This window comes from Podarcis raffonei, chromosome 1, assembly GCF_027172205.1.
Source record: "Podarcis raffonei isolate rPodRaf1 chromosome 1, rPodRaf1.pri, whole genome shotgun sequence".
Classification (NCBI taxonomy): Eukaryota; Metazoa; Chordata; class Lepidosauria; order Squamata; family Lacertidae; genus Podarcis; species Podarcis raffonei.
The window spans coordinates 109,106,020-109,125,282 of record NC_070602.1 but is presented as its reverse complement, the minus strand read 5'-3'; the positions used below and the strand labels follow the sequence as shown (position 1 = coordinate 109,125,282).

General features: G+C 43.0%; 2 protein-coding genes across 6 annotated transcripts in view; both read left to right on the top strand.

Annotated features, from left to right (window-relative positions):
• The window catches only part of LOC128423516 (sodium channel protein type 1 subunit alpha), a 107,692-nt gene extending 95,482 nt beyond the window's left edge, over positions 1-12,210 (top strand). Inside the window, exons 23-28 of the mRNA XM_053408754.1 lie at positions 1,752-2,033; positions 4,169-4,222; positions 4,934-5,071; positions 5,711-5,815; positions 6,339-6,609; positions 8,845-12,210. Of these exons, the coding sequence (XP_053264729.1) occupies positions 1,752-2,033; positions 4,169-4,222; positions 4,934-5,071; positions 5,711-5,815; positions 6,339-6,609; positions 8,845-10,019 (2,025 nt within the window). The 3' untranslated portion in view covers positions 10,020-12,210. The remainder of the gene's footprint in view (positions 1-1,751; positions 2,034-4,168; positions 4,223-4,933; positions 5,072-5,710; positions 5,816-6,338; positions 6,610-8,844) is intronic.
• Positions 12,211-17,041: 4,831 nt separating this feature from the next.
• The window catches only part of TTC21B (tetratricopeptide repeat domain 21B), a 33,957-nt gene continuing 31,735 nt past the window's right edge, over positions 17,042-19,263 (top strand). For 3 of the 5 annotated variants that reach the window (XM_053408616.1, XM_053408633.1, XM_053408606.1), the window contains exon 1: positions 17,604-17,753. In XM_053408616.1, coding sequence (XP_053264591.1) covers positions 17,619-17,753 — 135 coding nt within the window. In that variant the 5' untranslated portion in view covers positions 17,604-17,618. Of the gene's footprint in view, positions 17,138-17,603; positions 17,754-18,066; positions 18,349-19,263 lie in introns of those variants that run through there. The other 2 variants (XM_053408643.1, XM_053408624.1) reach the window with 2 other exon arrangements.

Genomic DNA, 19,263 nt, shown 5'->3' with positions numbered 1-19,263 from the left:
AACCATTGTTGAAATGAACCATGGCTTATGTGTAATGAGCTAACGCATGCTGCTAAAATCACAAGCGTTTCTCCTCTACTGCTGCCGTGCTGCCGGGAAACGAAGCCTAGGCAGGGTTGCAATCAAACCTGGGCTCACAGTGGTTTGTTTCTCTCTAAAGAAACCACAAGTGGTAACCAAGGATTGTTTTTGGCAAGCTTGTTTCCCAGCACCGCACCAGAACACTGCACATTTGCAGCAAACTGTGGTTTTATTTTAACGATGGTTTAACGAGACTTGCAAACCAAGCCTCTAGTGCTCACTCCTCTGAAGGTGACTGATGCTGGGAACATGCATTTAAAAACTCACTAATTGTAAACAAAGCGCATATCTCCCTGATCCAGTTACAGGCTTTTTCTGCATGCGTATCCCTCCCTGGATATGAAGCCACAAATAGGTCCTGCTTGTGTAGTTCTGCTGCTCAATCCATCGATCTATGGATTGTGGACTGTGCATGAAGAGCCCTCTTGGGGAAAAAGTTAAATCCCATCAATTAGAAAAATGATGGTGGTCAGGAACCCTTTCTCTCTTTCTCTGCCAAAGACCCGATCAGTAGGATTTGGGTTTTTGGAGAGGGTTCCTCAAATAAAGTTGTGGTTGTTCTGTGCCTACCTGTTGGAGTACAGCCATGCTAATTAATGCTGAAAAGGAAGTGTATTCCACATTTAAATATTAATAACCTCTCCACCGTCCCCATCCCCCCCAAAACAGTATAGCAGTTTTGGGGAGGAAAGAAAACTTGGGTTGGATCTATAGGTGCCATTCTGTTTCTAGAAGGTCCTTTGAGCCAACAGGGGCTCCCACTAACATAAGGTGGAGAGTGAACAATCACAGATTCCTCCAGTCCATCCCCTTGGACCCCCGGAGCAGATATCTAGGGGACTGCAGAGGGAGTGACCTTTCCACGAGTGGAACTCCACTAAAGGGATCTTAGGCTCTTTAACATCTTAGGTTTCTTGATAGCATTCTTCCCAGTCATGTTTTATTAGATAAACTTACAGATGTATTGCAGTCAATAAAGTAAGGTGTTTCTTGATTTAGTCAAGGAGTCCAATGTGTTTAAATGTTTTTGATACTTTCATTAAACACCTAGCTATAAGGACATACAAATTTTTCATTTATTCATTTTTAAACAAAATGTTTAAACTGAAAATAGATTCATTTTCTCAATAAAGACTGGAGCTTGAAATAAACTATGTGATTATTTAAATAAGCACATATTGCAAAACTGTCTGGCTTTCTTCTGCAAAGAAATTAATCTTTGTAATAATAATGCATGGTTAACTGTACAAGATATATATATACTAATCTTGACTAATTCTCTTTGATAACATTATTGACATTTTGTGTTTTTAGTTTTAAAGAAATTATACAGTCATTTCAGTTTATATTTTGATTTTCTGTATTAGTATTTTAACATATATCTCTTTTTTTACAGAGATCAACAATCTTCATGTTACTATTATCAGGTTTTTTTAGTTTTTACTTTTATTTAAGTATTTTAGTTTTCTCATCTTTGATGTTGTTGCATATGTGAAAGTTTTCTTTAAAATAGGGACTCTGTTGCAATCAAAATTGTGATTAGCAATTTAATAATTCACTCTAAAAAATAAAATAAAACAGAAAAATTATGCATTGATGCAACAGAGTGATTATGTTATTGCTGTAAGTATTCTTATACTCTTTTCCCCCCTCCTGTATTTGTGTATTAGGTGGTTGTGAATGCCCTTCTAGGAGCGATTCCATCCATCATGAACGTGCTTCTCGTTTGTCTTATATTCTGGCTAATTTTCAGCATCATGGGAGTAAACTTGTTTGCTGGCAAGTTCTACCACTGCATTAATACCACAACTGGTGACATGTTCACAATCGAAGAAGTTTTCAATAAGAGTCAGTGTGAGGAGCTCATACAAAGAAATGAATCCGCCAGATGGAAAAACGTGAAAGTTAACTTTGATAATGTGGGATTTGGGTATCTTTCTTTACTGCAAGTAGTAAGTGAACACTCTTTACAGACTACTTCTTGTTTACTTAGTGTACAATAAAAAGTTGGTTCAACTATTTTGTCCCTTACAGTCTGATCAGGCTCATAGGAATTTGCTAGGAATTCGGTGGTAAGAGGGTCATGGAATCACTGTAGACTGCCAGAATATAAAATGAAGGTAGCCTAAAATGTTACTTTGAGGCTGTGGGACTAGGTCTCGGGAGATCCAGTTTCACCTTCTGGGCGCTCATTAGCTATTTGCCAACTCTCAAACTAACCTACCTCACAGTGAGCATAAAAGTGGAAAAGACGCATATACCATCTTCAGCTCCTTGGAAGAAAGTGATATATTTATGATATGATATGATGTCTGTTCAGAAGTCAGTCCCATTCAGTTCTCACAACTTAATATAGAATTGTAGACCCTCCCAGTGGCATAGCGTGGGTTGCCAGTGCCCAGAGCCATGAGGGGAGGGGAGGAAACAGATGGAGTATGCATGAGCTTTCAACTGCCAATCGCCATCTGCGTCACCCAGAAGATCGCAGCTGCCGAGATAAGAAAAGAGTTGTCCTGTTGTCTGGAGAGGTCACTTCCTGGTTTGCATGGGGAAGCCGTTTTCAATGGAGCCCAGCAACAGAAGTGAGCAGCTATACTGAGGCAGCACCTGGCGTTGAAATTTTGTGTCCCTAACCATTTAGCATCCGGGGCAACCACCCCTTTGCCCTCCGCACGCTATGCCACTGGTCCCACCTCTTATTCTGCATAGCCCTACCTAGGGTTTTATTTCTTGGTCAAGCTACAATGTGATGCTCAAGTATGCTGCTAAAGAATCTTAGGAAACATCTTTCATAGAGAGAGTTGACATGCATAATTCTCCTAGTCATTTATTTAGATTAGTGCTTTGTAGCTGGGATCATCTGAACAATGACTATAAGTATAAACGCTAGTGGCACTGGTTGAGAATAAAAATTGTACTTGAAGTTTTGTGAAATCAGTGAATATGGTTGGATAGTATATAATAAGAAGCTGACATTTCTTTAAAAAACACCAGTCCTTTAAGTATAGTTCTTTAGAGTGTTATAATTGCTCACCAACCTACAATAAATAAATAAATGGGGCATCTGGATTTCCTTCTTTGGTAGCATGGACTCTTCTGCATTAGAACGGGCAGTGGGCATGTAGGTGAGAATAATTATCCCACCTACAGGGGAGTCAGTCCCATTGAACACTGTGAGTGGAATCCAGCATGGTGCTAAGGAAATCGTTCTATCCCTGCAAGGATTTCTGCTTGCACAACAAAACGTTCTCCTCCTCTGTTAATTAACATGCATAATAAGCAGGGGTGTCAACTTGAATAAAATATTTGAAGTGGGGCAGTTAAGCCCCACCCTGCATCACTGATCACAAGATGCAATGCACCCACACAATTTCAATGGCAATGCCCATCACCTTGGGGGGGCAGCCCCCTCAAATATTTTATGGAGGGATGAAAGGACCTCAGCCTCTAGGAGTTTGCTCCTATGATAATAAGTATCATTGTAGTAGAAATGTGGGGGGGAGATTAAGTTATTTATGAGCCTGTTATATCTTAGGATACATTAAAGTACCTTATTTCCATATTGCCAAAGGTATCATCTTTTGTACCTGTGCTTTGTATAATGAACTGAAATACTGAAACCTTTGTTTGCTTCTTAATTTTCTTAACTGTATCAGCTGGAGCAGGACTAAATTAGGCCTCCTTGAAATCAGTGGGACTTAAGCCAATTCATGCCCATCATGCCAATTTGATTTAGTTGGGACCAATTTCATTTCATGAGGAAGGAAGCTTAACAAACTTACATCACAATCCTATGCATGTCCACTCAGAATGAGTTTCATAGAGTCAATGGGGCTTACGCCCTTTGGAGGCATGCTTGCTTGTCAGCGAGTCTCTTTGAACTTAACGGAACTTATTTTTGACCAGTATAGGATTCCACTGCATGGCAGGATCAAGCCCACTGAAAGCTTGAGCAGCTCCCCTTTACTTTAGCCCATAGTTATAGCATATGTATATGTTAAGCATTTCCTTTTGGTAACTCTGGTACAAGACACTGAGCACGGCTGTGAGTTCAGAGTTTTATGTTTAAAATATTTTCTTGACGCAGGCTACATTTAAAGGATGGATGGACATTATGTATGCAGCGATTGATTCAAGAAATGTAAGTACTTTGCATTCTTTGCCCCACAAAGGCTCTAGAATTCTGCTGATGAAATGCGCTTGAGGATAACATTAATGTGAACATGAATTATGTTCAAATTCAATAGCACCCTAATTGGTTTATGTTCCTTTATACTTTGCTGGAAGCTGCCCAGAGTGGCTGGGGTAACCCAGGCAGATGGGCAGGGTACAAGAAGTTTATTATCATTATTATTATTTAAGATGGACGGGGTACAAGAAATACCACCATCATCGTAACATAAAGAATTCCAGGCATGCTGACAATTAAAGTGAAGATATAGCATTGCTATGGGGCCCACCGGAAGTGCTTTTGCATTGTGCCTTTATGATCATTTGTACTTATGGTGGTGGCTGTACACAATCCTGCACCTGTTTCATACCACAAACGGTGGGGGCATCTGGCAGCATTGTATTGCTTTTGTTGTGCTGGAGTGCAAGAGTGCCCCTCCAGATGGCAATAGTGCAGGAACATTGGGGAAGCATCGCAGAACTAATAAGGTGTGTTGGTGCCCCCGTATAAATTCGTCACTAATGCTCTATTAGTACATCATTGACATGTTCAGTTATACACCTGCCAAAACACACACATTCACACATCTGGAGGGGTCCAGAGTTGTCTTGATGCCAACTTGCAAGCTTTTTTAAAAATAAACTATGTTGAGGTTTCACAATCATTTCGCTTACTTTGTAGGTACTACAGCAGCCTAAGTATGAAGACAACCTTTATATGTACCTTTACTTTGTTATCTTCATAATCTTTGGGTCATTCTTCACCCTGAATCTATTCATTGGCGTCATCATTGATAACTTCAATCAGCAAAAAAAGAAGATAAGTATTTTACCTGCGTTACCTTTAAAGCTCACATCATAAACTCTGGCTAAATCATGTGAACCGATTAAATGAAATAGTTGCTCTGACTTTTAAAGGGAAAAGTGGAGAGACCTATACATATTCATGGCCGTTTGGGAGAGAACCTTACCTTGCAAAACATTGAAGAGCTACAATGTTTGGTCATTGGAAAGAAGTTCCTGCGGAGTGGTCTAGTGGTTGACCACACCTCCTCTCAGAATGCAGGGGCAGTTAAGGTTTATATTGGGGGTGGGTAATCTGTGCTCCTTCAGATGTTGCTGGACTACAAATCCCATCACCCCAACCATTAGCTGTGCTACCTGGGATACATATGGAAAGCCACAATTTCCCTACCTCTGTTCTACATAAAATCTTCCATTCTCACTGAATTGAGCCTAAATTAAAATTCTTATTCTACATTCAGTAAATGGGCACAACTGTTTAAAGGGTATCACCTTTTACCGGCATCGCTGGAAAATTTGGAAGGACCTCATTGTAAAAACCAATTAAGCCCAATATTTGTTTTTCTTTTGATTATGAATATGGAATAAATGCAAGTAAGTGTATAGGCCACCTATGAGAATGTGATTATAACCATTTTTCATGTTATGCCCTTACTTTGGAGGTCAAGATATCTTTATGACAGAAGAACAGAAAAAGTACTACAATGCAATGAAAAAGTTGGGGTCTAAAAAGCCTCAAAAGCCTATTCCTAGACCAGGGGTAAGTGAGACTATTCTAGATTGAAAGTTTCATTTTAAAAACAGCAAATGAGAAGTGAGTTTAAGCTTTCTGTAAATTGGAGAGAGCAATCAATATTTGAATATATTTAAGTGAGTTTGTTTTTCTTGGTTTGGGGCATGCATGTTGTTGTTGTTGAGTTGTTTAGCTGTGTCTGACTCTTCATGACCCCATGGACCAGAGCACGCCAGGCACTCCACTGCCTCCTGCAGTTTGGTCAAACTCATTTTGGTAGCTTCGAGAACACTGTCCAACCATCTCATCCTCTGTCGTCCCCTTCTCCTTGTGCCTTCAATCTTTCCCAACATTGGGCATGCATATGTGCAAACTATTTGTACTTCTAAAGACATCTGAAGGTAGTCCTGTACTGAAAAGTTTTTGTTTGATGTTTCGCTATGTTTTTATTGTGTGTGTCTATATCTATATATGTTATTAATTAAGTTGTAATCTAGCAGTGTGCACACCAGAGCCTTAACTGATTTAATATCTCTTCTTTATACCTCAGAACAAATATCAAGGCATGGTCTTTGATTTTGTGACAAGACAAGTATTTGACATCAGTATTATGATTCTCATCTGCCTTAATATGATCACCATGATGGTCGAAACAGATGACCAAAGTAAAGAAATGGAAGATATTCTGTACCGGATTAATCTGATTTTCATAGTCCTTTTCACTGGAGAATGTGTCTTGAAACTAATTTCCCTGCGCTATTATTATTTCACCATTGGATGGAACATTTTTGATTTTGTGGTTGTCATCCTCTCCATTGTAGGTAAGGCCCGTTCTAAACAAAGCAAGGCAAATGTCAAAAGTATATTAAGGTGCTTCAAATGTTGCTTTATTTCTTTCGCTGTTTCCAGTTGCTCAGCCACGTTGATTCCTAGTTGCATATTCTGTAATTGTGTCATATGCATCACAATCGTTTCTGAATATGTTTGACATATGTGCAAAAAAAAGATTTATCTTTGTCTGTGATGATACAGGTAGCTTGCATCCATTTCATCCAGTGAGGGAAATTCCAGACAGGTTGAAATCTCAAATTCCTAGATCACAGTGAGCAGGATTTTCCTCTCCTTTCTGTCCTGCCCCCCTCACTGTTCAGTAAAGACTGGTACTCTCACATCCACCAATATATTTGGTTAGAAAGTCCCTGCATATTTATCTTCCCACTTTGGAGACTGTGGCATCTCCCCTTGCCCCAGGTTTCTTTCTTACGAAAACACCCCCGAAAGATGGTGAGTCACATATTCCACTTTTGGGAGTCCTCCTGTGGGTGAAATCATTCCAACACAGGGGGGTTTTCCTCTCCCTGTTTTTATTTTTAGTAGCATGGTAAGTATATTTGGTTAAGCACATTGGAAGGGTGGATGGGAAACAAAAATTACACAAGCTGCTTAAAAATCCCAACAAAACAGGATATGTTTTCTAAGTTCATTCTTACACTTAATCTACAAAGCAATACTCCCCCAAAGGCTATAATTTACAAGCTCTTAAAGAAATGATGAAACGGAAAATGTTTTTGATGAATGCCCCATTTGCCTCTATATGTGGGAACCGGGACTGGCCCAAGACCTTCTGTTGCTTGAAGCAAAGGTGAAAATAGCAACTACGGGTGGCGCTGTGGGTTAAACCACAGAGCCTAGGACTTGCCGATCAGGTCGGCGGTTTGAATCCCCACGACGGGGTGAGCTCCCATTGCTCGGTCCCTGCTCCTGCCAACCTAGCAGTTCGAAAGCACATCAAAGTGCAATTAGATAAATAGGTACCGCTCTGGCGGGAAGGTAAACGGCGTTTCTGTGTGCTGCTCTGGTTCGCCAGAAGTGGCTTAGTCATGCTGGCCACATGACCCGGAAGCTGTACGCCGGCTCCCTCGGCCAATAAAGCGAGATCAGCGCCACAACCCCAGAGTCGGCCATGACTGGACCTAACAGTCAGGGGTCCCTTTACCTTTACCTTACCACCACCTCACTATGTAAAGAAGTTCACTAGAGTAACAGCTGATTCTTATGTCAACACTGGAGATGGGGCAATGTTTTGCACTACACCTGAGGGCAATAGCCTAGCCTATGAGGGTGGAGAACAGGCTGCCTGCACTGGTGTACTGAGGGGGGCAGGGTGAGCGCACTGGGCACCATTTGGGGAAAGGGTGCCATCGCGGCCTCCCCCCCAGGATGCATGCCGGGCACATGCCCTCCAGGGACGCGCGCCAGCCATGCCCCTGCCTGTTCTCCGCTCCGGGGACTGCAGCATGTTGCTCTGCCACTGGCTGCCTGACACACGTACGGTAGCCTTGTCCACCAATACCTATTGCCACTCCTCATTTTGCAGCATCTGCTGCTGAGGTGGCCAACTCATTCAGCCTACTAGTTAGGGCCAGATCTAGTGGGGATGCAGCAACCCATCCAGCTCAGCTGTCAGGGGGGAACCAAGAAGTTGCTAAGTTGGATGGAAACAGCCACCATCCTCCTTTAATGTCAGCCCAGCAGGCTTGCCTGCTCCATAGGGCAGGAGCCTCGGCCTTGTTTATTACCTTGATAAGGTATGTTTCTGTTGGTTATCACTGCATTCTAGTATCCAAAGTGCCTTTGTTCCATTTCTGACATCTGCATAAGCCAACTATTGCCTAATGTGTTATATTTAAATTGGTTACTCCCAGATGTGCTACTTGATTTAGATTTCAAATAACAATAGGTTAAGATGAATGAATCTAGAAAGGCTTAGATGACATAATTTTCTATGTGTTAGATAAAATATAATAGTTGACTTCTAGCATTCTTGAGTTGTTACTGCACACTGCCATAAAGTCGGAAACTTGGCAGTTTACAGCCCATGTTTACTTAGAAATAAGGGTTGCTTTGTTCAATGAGATTTACTTCTGAGTCATTGTGCATAGGATTGCAGACTTTGTCACTGAAAGCTCCTTAAAGTTCACAGGTAAGTCAAGGCAGGACATTGGCATTGATAAACAATTAGCCCTAAGACTATTGCTTAATTGTATTTTTAACAGGTATGTTCCTAGCAGAGATTATTGAAAAATACTTCGTCTCACCCACCTTGTTCCGAGTGATCCGACTTGCCAGGATAGGTCGAATCCTGCGTCTCATCAAGGGTGCTAAAGGGATCCGCACTCTGCTTTTTGCCTTGATGATGTCTCTCCCTGCCTTGTTCAACATCGGTCTTCTCCTTTTCCTGGTCATGTTCATCTATGCTATATTTGGAATGTCCAACTTTGCCTACGTTAAGAGAGAAGTGGGCATTGATGACATGTTCAACTTTGAAACTTTTGGCAACAGCATGATCTGCCTCTTCATGATCACCACCTCTGCTGGCTGGGATGGCTTGCTAGCTCCCATTCTCAACAGTGGGCCGCCAGACTGTGACCCTAAAAAAGACCACCCAGGAAGTTCAGTGAAAGGAGACTGTGGCAATCCTTCTGTTGGGATCTTCTTCTTTGTCAGCTATATCATCATATCATTTTTAGTTGTAGTAAACATGTACATCGCTGTCATTCTGGAGAACTTTGGTGTGGCGACCGAAGAAAGTGCTGAGCCTTTGAGCGAGGATGACTTTGAGATGTTCTATGAAGTCTGGGAAAAGTTTGACCCAGATGCAACCCAGTTTATGGAATTTGAAAAACTCTCGGAGTTTGCAGCTGCTCTGGAACCTCCTCTTCATTTACCAAAACCCAACAAGGTTCAGCTTATTGCGATGGATCTACCCATGGTAAGTGGTGACAGAATTCACTGCCTTGACATCTTGTTTGCTTTTACGAAGCGCGTCCTCGGGGAGAGTGGAGAGATGGATGCTCTCCGCATACAGATGGAGGACCGCTTTATGCAATCCAACCCTTCCAAGGCCTCCTACGAGCCCATCACAACTACATTGAAACGTAAACAAGAGGAGTTGTCCGCTGTCATCATTCAGCGGGCTTACAGGCGTTATCGCCTAAGACAGACAATACACCAAGCTTCCTTTGTATATAATAAAAATAAATTAGAAGGAGGAGCAGGCCAACGTCTCAAGGATGAAATTCTCATTGACAAGATCAATGAAAACTCTTACACAGAAAAAACAGACCTGACCATGTCCACCGCTCTTTGTCCACCATCCTACGACCGCGTAACCAAGCCCATTGAAGAAAAACATGAAAAAGAAGGTAAAGATGTACAGAAGAAAAAGTAAAGCGCCAGTTTAAACAAAAACACAAAACTGATTGGGTGACAAATTGTTTACAGCCTGTGTGAGTAATGTAGTTGTGTCAACAGGACTCCTCTAGGCGGTATATGCCAAACAGACAGTTTTTACAAATATACTGTATTCTTTAAGGTCAGTGCCTATAACAAGACAGAAACCCCTCGTCGTCAAAATGTGACTATATATAAACTATGGGAAGCATGACAGGAGGTTCCTGTTTTCATTACCAGCTGACACTGCTGAAGAGGAGAGGAAAAAATGGCTAATCAGACTGTAGGGACCAGTAAAAGGGGTTGGGGGGGGGAACACTAATTTGTGTGTGTGTTAAAACATAGAACACTTAGTACAGTCAGTAAGTATATCCATTTCAACTGCCACATTTGTCATCTTTTTACGAAATCTGTGTTGGTGGATTCCTTTCCTTTCTTCCTTCCTTCCTTTCTTTCTTTTTACTCACACATTGTGACTATTTTTGTAAATGGGGTTTATGCTGGGGAAAGGGGGTAAGTACTACTTTGTCGGTATGAGGACCAGGCGTTCTATTATATGACTCTCTTATATGCACACCAAAATGATTTGCATGGGGGCATGCTGCACTTCTTATAGATCATGCATGGGGGGAAAACATTACGTCCACCAAGAGCAACGAGTTTTTAACAACTCTTGTTAAAACTGCGAGGGAATACTCCGTTCTGAGGTGCTTTAACAAACGTGTTTCATGTTGTGTTACATTCGGGCAAGTGTTTAAATGCCTCTAAAGTCCCCTCAAACTCACCAGAGCAAAACAAGACAGATTATTTTTGCACCGGCAATTAAATCTCAGCTAGAGCTGGAGTCGGGAGTCGCTGTTTTTATGTCTGTGTCAATTATTTTTCCCTGTATGGTGTATTCAAGGCAATGTGCCCTTAAAAAAGAAAAGAAAAAAAGAAACAACTGAACTGACCAAAAACCCCTTTATGAATTTGTTCCGCTTCATCCTGCAGCATTGTTTAGCCATCTTCAGCTCTCAGCCAGGTTGCCAACGTACGTGTTCAATGAAGAGCCCTCTGTTGTGTAAATAGTAATTTTACCTGTGGTGCATGTTTGAGCAAATGAATAACGACCTGAGCACATTTATTGCATCAAATATGTACCACAATAGGTTTAGTGTGCAAGCTTTCAACAGGTAAAAACAATGTATTCTGTACCATTATAGATAGTTTGGATCCTATCAGTGCATGTTTATATTGCCTATGCTGCTCTTCCTTCAAGTGTCCAGAATCTTAAATATGGGAAGCCATACGTCAGAGGTAAAGTGGAAAAAAGTGTTCAACAAGACCTCATCCCCTCATATCATTAAGCAATATTTGCAGCTACTTGAGAGGTTCTTTCTTTCTGTTTGACATTTTTAAATTTGAAGTGAAAACCAATCTGATGTATAGCCAGACTGTACAGACATGTTGCAAACTGCTAAACCTGTTGAAAATAATGTGGTTAGAATTTTATAAGCAAATATAAATATTGTAAAAAAAAAATCATGTTTGTTTTATTTTTGAGCATTATGTACATAAAAATGAGAAATGAATTTTATCTTGAGGTTGACGTTGCAGCCTTTTGGGTTACATTCTGTCCATAGCACTTTCTCACGGAAGAACTTCAGAAAATAAGAAACGAAGAAGAGACGGGTAATTGTAGCTTTCTGCTTTTTAAAATTGTATTTGCAAACATTTTCAAGGTGCAATAATTAAATTATTTGTGAAGGAAAGATTCACAGTTCGCTTGCTTCCAGCAATTCTTTGCACTTGGAAGAGGATGCAATGTTTTTATTTTAAATCTCTAGCAGTGCCTGCATCAGAAAATGTAGCCTTTTTCTTTCACAGAACCATGTTCTTTTCCTGTTTTTATTTACGCAGACTGTGTTTGTTCATTTGACTCATGCTTTAATAGAACTGTTACAAATATATCTTGGGTCCACAGTATTTTTTCACAGAAAAAAAAATAGCAGAATTATATAACCAAACACATCAGGACATTTTATGTTTCTTACATGGGATATGTTAAATATAGATTATTTCTTTTAATAAACAATCAACTTATACTGTATTGGTGAACTGCATGCAGGAAATGCTACTAATATCCTAAATAATGCTATACATCATTACTAATGTGCAAAATAATAAAGATTAATTTTTTATTGTAATTTCCTTGGCTACTTTTCGTATCTAGGACAAAATGAATTGCAACCTCTGATTGTCAAGGAGCTGTCAGGCAAGCACAGGGCAGGAAAGAACCTGAGACACGAAAGGCAATTAGCTTTTGTTCACAGAAAGTAACAACACAGCAGAGGTCCTTTAGCTCTAGTCGGAGATGTAGCTGAAACTGACCACTGGTCCTGCCTTTTCTCTCTAACCTCTCACTCAAGACCCCCACCCTCCAAGCAGAAAAAAGCTGTATCAAGGGAGCGAGCTCCTCTTCTGGGCCTGTCTGGACCATTGCTCAGCAATGTGCAGGACTCTCCTCAAGCAGGGGGTCGGGGGGGGGGGGGAGGACCAGCAGAACTGGGACTGTCCTGCTACTGGGTAGCACTGGCAACCTCTGACTTCTCTCTCTCTGAGTCTGCACTGACACTGTGACTCTCAGCCTCCAGCCCTGTCCTGGAAGAGTCTCTTTCTTCTGACCCCCTCCCCCCCATTGCTCAAACCTCCTGCTTCTAGCACTTCCCAGATCGTCCCTTCCCCAGACTGCTACCCAGTGCCCCACCAGCATAATCCAGGATCTAAGTCATCTTCTGTGTTAGGGTTGGCATATTTTGAAGAGCAAAAACGAGGACACATTTGCTGACTGCTAACTACGGATTGCTTTGACAACTCTCATTTTAAATACCCCTACTATGTGCAGGCTATAGAAACTGTGATATTTTGCCCGTAGCAATGTTCTTAACTTTCAACAACATAATAATAATACATATTTCTGCCTCACTTGCCACATGAAAGTACAGTGGTACCTCTGGATGCGAACGGGATCCGTTCCGGAGCCCCGTTTGCATCCTGAAGCGAACGCAAACTGCATATGCGCATCTGTGGGTCACGATTCGCCGCTTCCGTGCATGCGCGTGATGTCATTTTGAGCGTCTGTGCATGCGCGAGCGGCGAAACCCGGAAGTAACACGCTCCGTTACTTCTGGGTCGCCACGGAGCGCAACCTGAAAACGCTCAACCTGAAGCACATTTAACCCGAGGTATGACTGTATTTTGGCTCATGTTCACATCTTTGTGAACGTAAGTGTGCATAGAACAATTTATTAAACTGTTTAACATGTACATATGGACTCTCCTTAAGGGCAGGGGGATGTTAACTCTTGCTCTGCCAGACTCCTTCTCCAAGATCTTGTAGCTGAGCCAGTGTCCTTTTAGTTCGGCCACAAGAGAATGGATTTATACAGTATGTAGTTAAAGATGCTGCTCTGTTGTGATTCTCTGCTGCAGACTAGCTTAGCCAAGTACCTAAGATCTGAGTCTGATACACTAGGAAAAAAATTCTTCAGTTACTGTAAACAAAAACAAACAAACAAAAAACCCAGACATTTTGCCAAATTTTAAAAATCCACCCAGACAAAAATTTTAATTCTGAAAAAGAGGACATGTCCAGGGGGGGGGAAAGGACATATGGCAACCCTCCCCGGGGGGCTCTTGGGCAGGCGTCACCCACCACTTTTCCTCAACAAGCCAATCCCGGACACTGATGTAAATAGGAACATAACTAAGTACTGATTTCAAGCACGCTTGTGTGGAACAAAGTTCCATTGATATGAACAAGAGTTCATTCTGAGAAAATTGCCCATGGGAGACATGTTTGGGCTGAGTGCCAGGATTATGGCTCCTGCATCCAGTACCAGATATTTTGTATTCAATTTCCACAGTGCTGGATCAAGATTCTCACCCACAGTGGTCAGCTAATCAGGTGGTCAGCGCTGTTTGCACTACTGATAGCCAATCACTGTTTGATGGAGAAGGCTGTTTTTCAGCACCATCTGATGATCAACAAGTAATAATGATAATAATTTGTACACTTAGACAAATAAGTACATGCATTCCACCCTTTCGTTTCTAATTTTTTCAAACACGTGCATGCCGCCTGTTATGTGAGCATCTCAATATCAACAAATCATACAAAATGCATAAAATACAGTATAGTACACAATCACAAAACAACAATTAAAATAATCATAAACAACAGGCAACCATCAAGCGGTTTAAAAATTGTTAAAAGATCTGAAACAGTAAAAGACCAATAGCCACGATGTTGCCAGAATGCGTTCCTCAGCAGATAAAGGTTCCTAGGATTTATTAATATTGATGTAAAACTGGATCTTCTAACTTCTTATATCTTGCTTATTTGGATGGACTGCGGCTGTGAGGGGGAAAAGGAAGCAGAAAAAAGACAACGTGGCCATGCTTGTACTCGGAGCATGATCATACTCATACCCATCTTCTTTAAAATGTTGTTTTGTTTTAGTTGTTTAAAGCACACCGTGTCTGCATGCAAGTCAGTGGAGCAGTTTGTTGACTCGCGTGCCAGATGCGTCTCAGGACCAGATATGAGATGGAGAGAGATTTTCATTGGGGCCATTATGTAGAAGGATTCGATCCTCCCCCCACATCCTTTCAGCACTCATGATCATGACTGCTCCCTGCTGCAATTGTGGGGGGCAGAAAGAGAGAGGGAAAATATGCATAAATATAAGGGCAATGCTATTTGGGAAGGGAAGAGCTAAAGCAATAGTTGATTCCTGGAGAGGCGACAGAGGGTGTGGGAAAGGGAATGGCTAGAGCATGGGTAGGCAAACTAACGCCCAGGGGCCGGATCCAGCCCAATCGCCTTCTAAATCCAGCCTGTGGATTATCTGGGAATCAGTGTGGTTTTACATGAGTAGAATGTGTGCTTTTATTTAAAATGCATCTCTGGGTTATTTGTGGGGCATAGGAAATTGTGCCCCCCCAAAAAAATATAGCCTGGCCCCCCACAAGGTGTGAGGGACAGTGGACCAGCCCCCTGCTGAAAAAGTTTGCTGACTCCTGGGCTAGAGCAATCTATACAAGCCATTACTGCCCAGAATAACAACTGAAATGATGTTTTGTTCATGCAGGTGCCATGTATAAAGTGCATGAACAGAGCATGCCTATGCTGAGCACAATAAACATCCAGTATGGATGTTTGATTTCATGGGAGTTACTTCATATATTATATTATAGAATATTGTAATAGACTGGTTGTATTGTCCATATGCTGTTGTCAAATGCACCTCCTAAACTCGCCCATAACCATGGTTGGAATACAGAATCGTAGAATCAGAGAGTTTGAAGGAACCTTGAGGATTCAACCCCCTGCAATGCAGGAATATGCAGTTGTTCCTTATGGGAATTGAACCTGCAACCTTGGCGTCATCAACACCACGCCCCAATCAACTGAGCTACCAGAGGCAAGTACTGCTATAGCTAGCCACTTAGCACAGAAACATTATGTTGATATGCTTGTAACACCCTTGTTTTTTCAGTGTTCTAATAATATTCTCTCCCTTTTACAGAGCAGTGTAAGGATTGTGTGGGTGTTTGTGTATTTGTGCTTGGCTTGAGAGGTGAGGGGTGATCCATTCACTTGGCTTTCTACTGTGTGCATTATGTGCAATGGTCAGCACCGAGTGCCTGCCTGAAGTGTGCAAACAGGTTTTAAATATTAATATAATCTCCAGAGAAGCTGAGCTTCCAGAGCGATCCTGACCATGTCTACTCAGAAGAAATTCCTGTTGAAATCCATGGGGTTAGGATTTCAGCCACAGCCTGTGCCAATAAAAACAACAACAAAAAGGCACCCAAGGTGAGCCTTTTGGTACGTCAAAGACACACTAACTTATTGTGACAATCTCTTCAGATTTATAAGGTGATCTGCAGTTGGCAGACCTACGTTTTGGGATCCCTGAAGCTTGCAGTGTCATGAGGGCCCCTTCGCCACTAGCAACAAGGTCTGGGTAACCACTGTTCTCTTCCTCCATGGGGTTGTTCGATGACAGATCCCTACACCTTTACAACATCTGTGCTACTGACTCTCAAATGTTCAGATTGTTGAAATATATTAATCACCATCATCAGTTTGTGTCATACGGCTCAAATTGGGTCTACTAGACCCAAAATTGTTAAGCAACGTGGACTAAAATCACTTCTGGGGCCCCTCTGGGATTAGGGGCCTCCTGAAGTTTAAGCTTCATTCATTTCATACTAGATTCGTCCCGGGTTATGTGTGTGATTTGTGTGTGCAAACATATGCAACACACACACATATACCATAGCTGTCAACTTTTCCCTTTTCTTGCGAGGAATCGTATTCGGAATAAGGGAATTTCCCTTTAAAAAAGGGAAACGTTGACAGCTATGACATATACAGTACATTTATCTACATACATGACCATAGAGGGCGGGAAAGTTAAGCTACTAGAGTCAAATGGTCGTGATATACATGGTGTTTCCATGCAAAGCTCAATTATTCACAATATAATCAGACAACTGATAACATCAGAACAGTAGCGCGCTGGTCTTCTGCAGGAAAAAAGACGAAAGAGCACATTTTTTAAGGCGTTACAAGACTCTTTGTTATTCACAATAAGGTTGATGGGTGATATAAGACGGTCTCGTTCTGCTATGCTAACTATATAACTGTATAACTATTGTTGGAGGAGAGGGGGGTTGAACATTGCTGGCTGAAGCTGCTGGAGAGTTGCTACTTGAGCGCGCGAGAGCCCGCTTTTCGTTGCAGCAAAACGTTGGGACTTCTGACGACCCCTTTGCCGTCTCCGGCGTAAGCCAATAGAAACTCACTCCGGCGTCCGCTCCTCTCCATAAAAGCGAACCTCCAGCCAATCAAGTGCCAACGCACGATGTTGACGAGCGAACCTTTCCATCGCCGGCGGCGCTCAAGAGCTTCCCTTCCGATTCACAGGGAGGAGAAGGAGGAGGAGGAGGAACGCGTAACGCCGCATTTCCGGCTCCCGTTGGAATGGAGGAGAAATTCCTGCATGCGGGCTCAGAGCCCAGCGTGCGGGTCTGCAAAACTGGCGCCTGAGACGTGCGCTGAGTGTAAGAAAGCCCAACCTGGACGGATACCCCCGCTCCTTCCCTCTAAAAGAGCTGCCAATTACTCATGTCCTGATCAAAGTATCATGGGCAGCAGCACACAGAAAAAGAGAGGGGACGGTACAATATGGATGAGTACTATCACAAAAGCATTGCTTCTGCTACCCCAGGATTTGGTATTCTGTCCTCGTTTTCTTTGGAAAGAGGATCTGATGCTATTTAAAACAACAACCAGCAAATGAAAAGGAGCTTAATTTTCTCATATTTTGCTTGCCTTTGGTAATCCTCATAGAACTCTAGCCCAATGGTTGCCATTAATTTGATTTCAACTGATTTTATAATCAATTGATTTTAGAATGCTGTATTATTTTACTGTTGTTAGCCGCTCTGAGCGCAGCTTCGGCTGGGGAGGGCGGGATATAAATAAAAAAATTAGTATTATTATTATTGCCTTAAAAACAACCAGGACTCACATAGGTAGATCATGGGCGCGAGGAAGCAGCTTCCACCCCACCCTCCATGGGCCACAAAGTTTGGCAGCTTTCGAGAGTGGTTTCCTGCATTTGTAGAACCAGACATACGAGACAAAGTGCAAGGCCGCTGTTTTTACGTGTCCTCGGTGAGAAGCTGGCTTCCCCAGACCCCTTTTTGCCCCTTTCCAAAAAACCCGGAACGCCTGAACAGCTTCACGCTCGGTCGGTGGAGCATCTTCATTTCAGGGTAGTGGGTTCGAGCCCTATGTTGGGCACAGATTCCTGCATTGCAGTGGGTCGGACCAGATGGCCCCTCGGGGTCCCTTCCAACTCTGTAATTCTATGCGAGGCGTGTTTGTGTGTGTGTGTCAATCGAAGCACCTCCCCACCCCCAGACACACTCCTTTCCCCCTCAAGGTAACCCATGGGAGCCCTCTTCCTCCCCAGCCCGAGCCTGCGCATCCAGCGCTGCGTCCAGCTCCGAAGATACGCCGTCCCGTCCACGGGAGCTCGCGCCGTAATAAAAGCATCGCGCTTTTCAAGATGCCCCCGGAGCGAAGGCTCGGCGAGGGATGGTTTGGGTTTTTTTTTTCCCTTGCGGCAACGAATTAGTAGGGCGAGGAGGACCCGCCCGGCGAGGCCCGCCTTCCCTTCCTCAGGCGCCTCCCCTGGACGCTGCTGCAGTCGCGTTAGCAACCAGGGCCGCTGCTTCCGGCAGCCATGGATCCTTCCTTGCTGCAGGTTTGTCAGAGGCGCTTCGGCTCGTCCCTTCCCTCCGACCCGCGAGCGAAATTTCCCGTTCTTTCCTCCCGCGCCCGCGCCCCTCTCCTCTCGGGAAACGCGCCCCTCTCGGCGGCTTCTACGCTCCTCCTTTTCTCCCCCCGACGTTTTGGAAAGCTCCCAGCTCTCGCGTAACAAAGCAAGCAAGAGATGGGGGCGGGGGAGGCAGCGAACCTTTCCATCTTCTCCCCGCTACCTTTCTTTTTCTCTCCCTTTGGAAGTAAGACAAAATGAAGCGAAACACCCATCGCCACAGAATGTTGTTGTTGTTGTTTAGTCGTGTCCGACTCTTCGTGACCCCGTGGACCAGAGCACGCCAGGCACTTCTGTCTTCCACTGCCTCCCGCAGTTTGGTCAAACTCATGCTGGTGGCTTCGAGAACACTGTCCAACCATCTCGTCCTTTGTCGTCCCCTTCTCCTTGTGCCCTCCATCTTTCCCAACATCAGGGTCTTTTCCAGGGAGTCTTCTCTTCCCATGAGGTGGCCAAAGTATTGGAGTCTCAGCTTCAGGATCTGTCCTTCCAGTGAGCACTCAGGGCTGATTTCCTTAAGAATGGATAGGTTTGATCTTTTTGCAGTCCATGGGACTCTCAAGAGTCTCCTCCAGCACCATAATTCAAAAGCATCAATTCTTCGGTGATCAGCCTTCTTTATGGTCCAGCTCTCACTTCCATACATCACTACTGGGAAAACCATAGCTTGAACTATACGGACCTTTGTTGGCAAGGTGATGTCTCTGCTTTTTAAGATGCTGTCTAGGTTTGTCAGTGCTTTTCTCCCAAGAAGCAGGCGTCTTTTAACAACAGAATAGAATTATTGAAATGACCCTGACGGCCATCTAGTTCAACCCCCCTTTCAATGCAGGAATCTTTTGC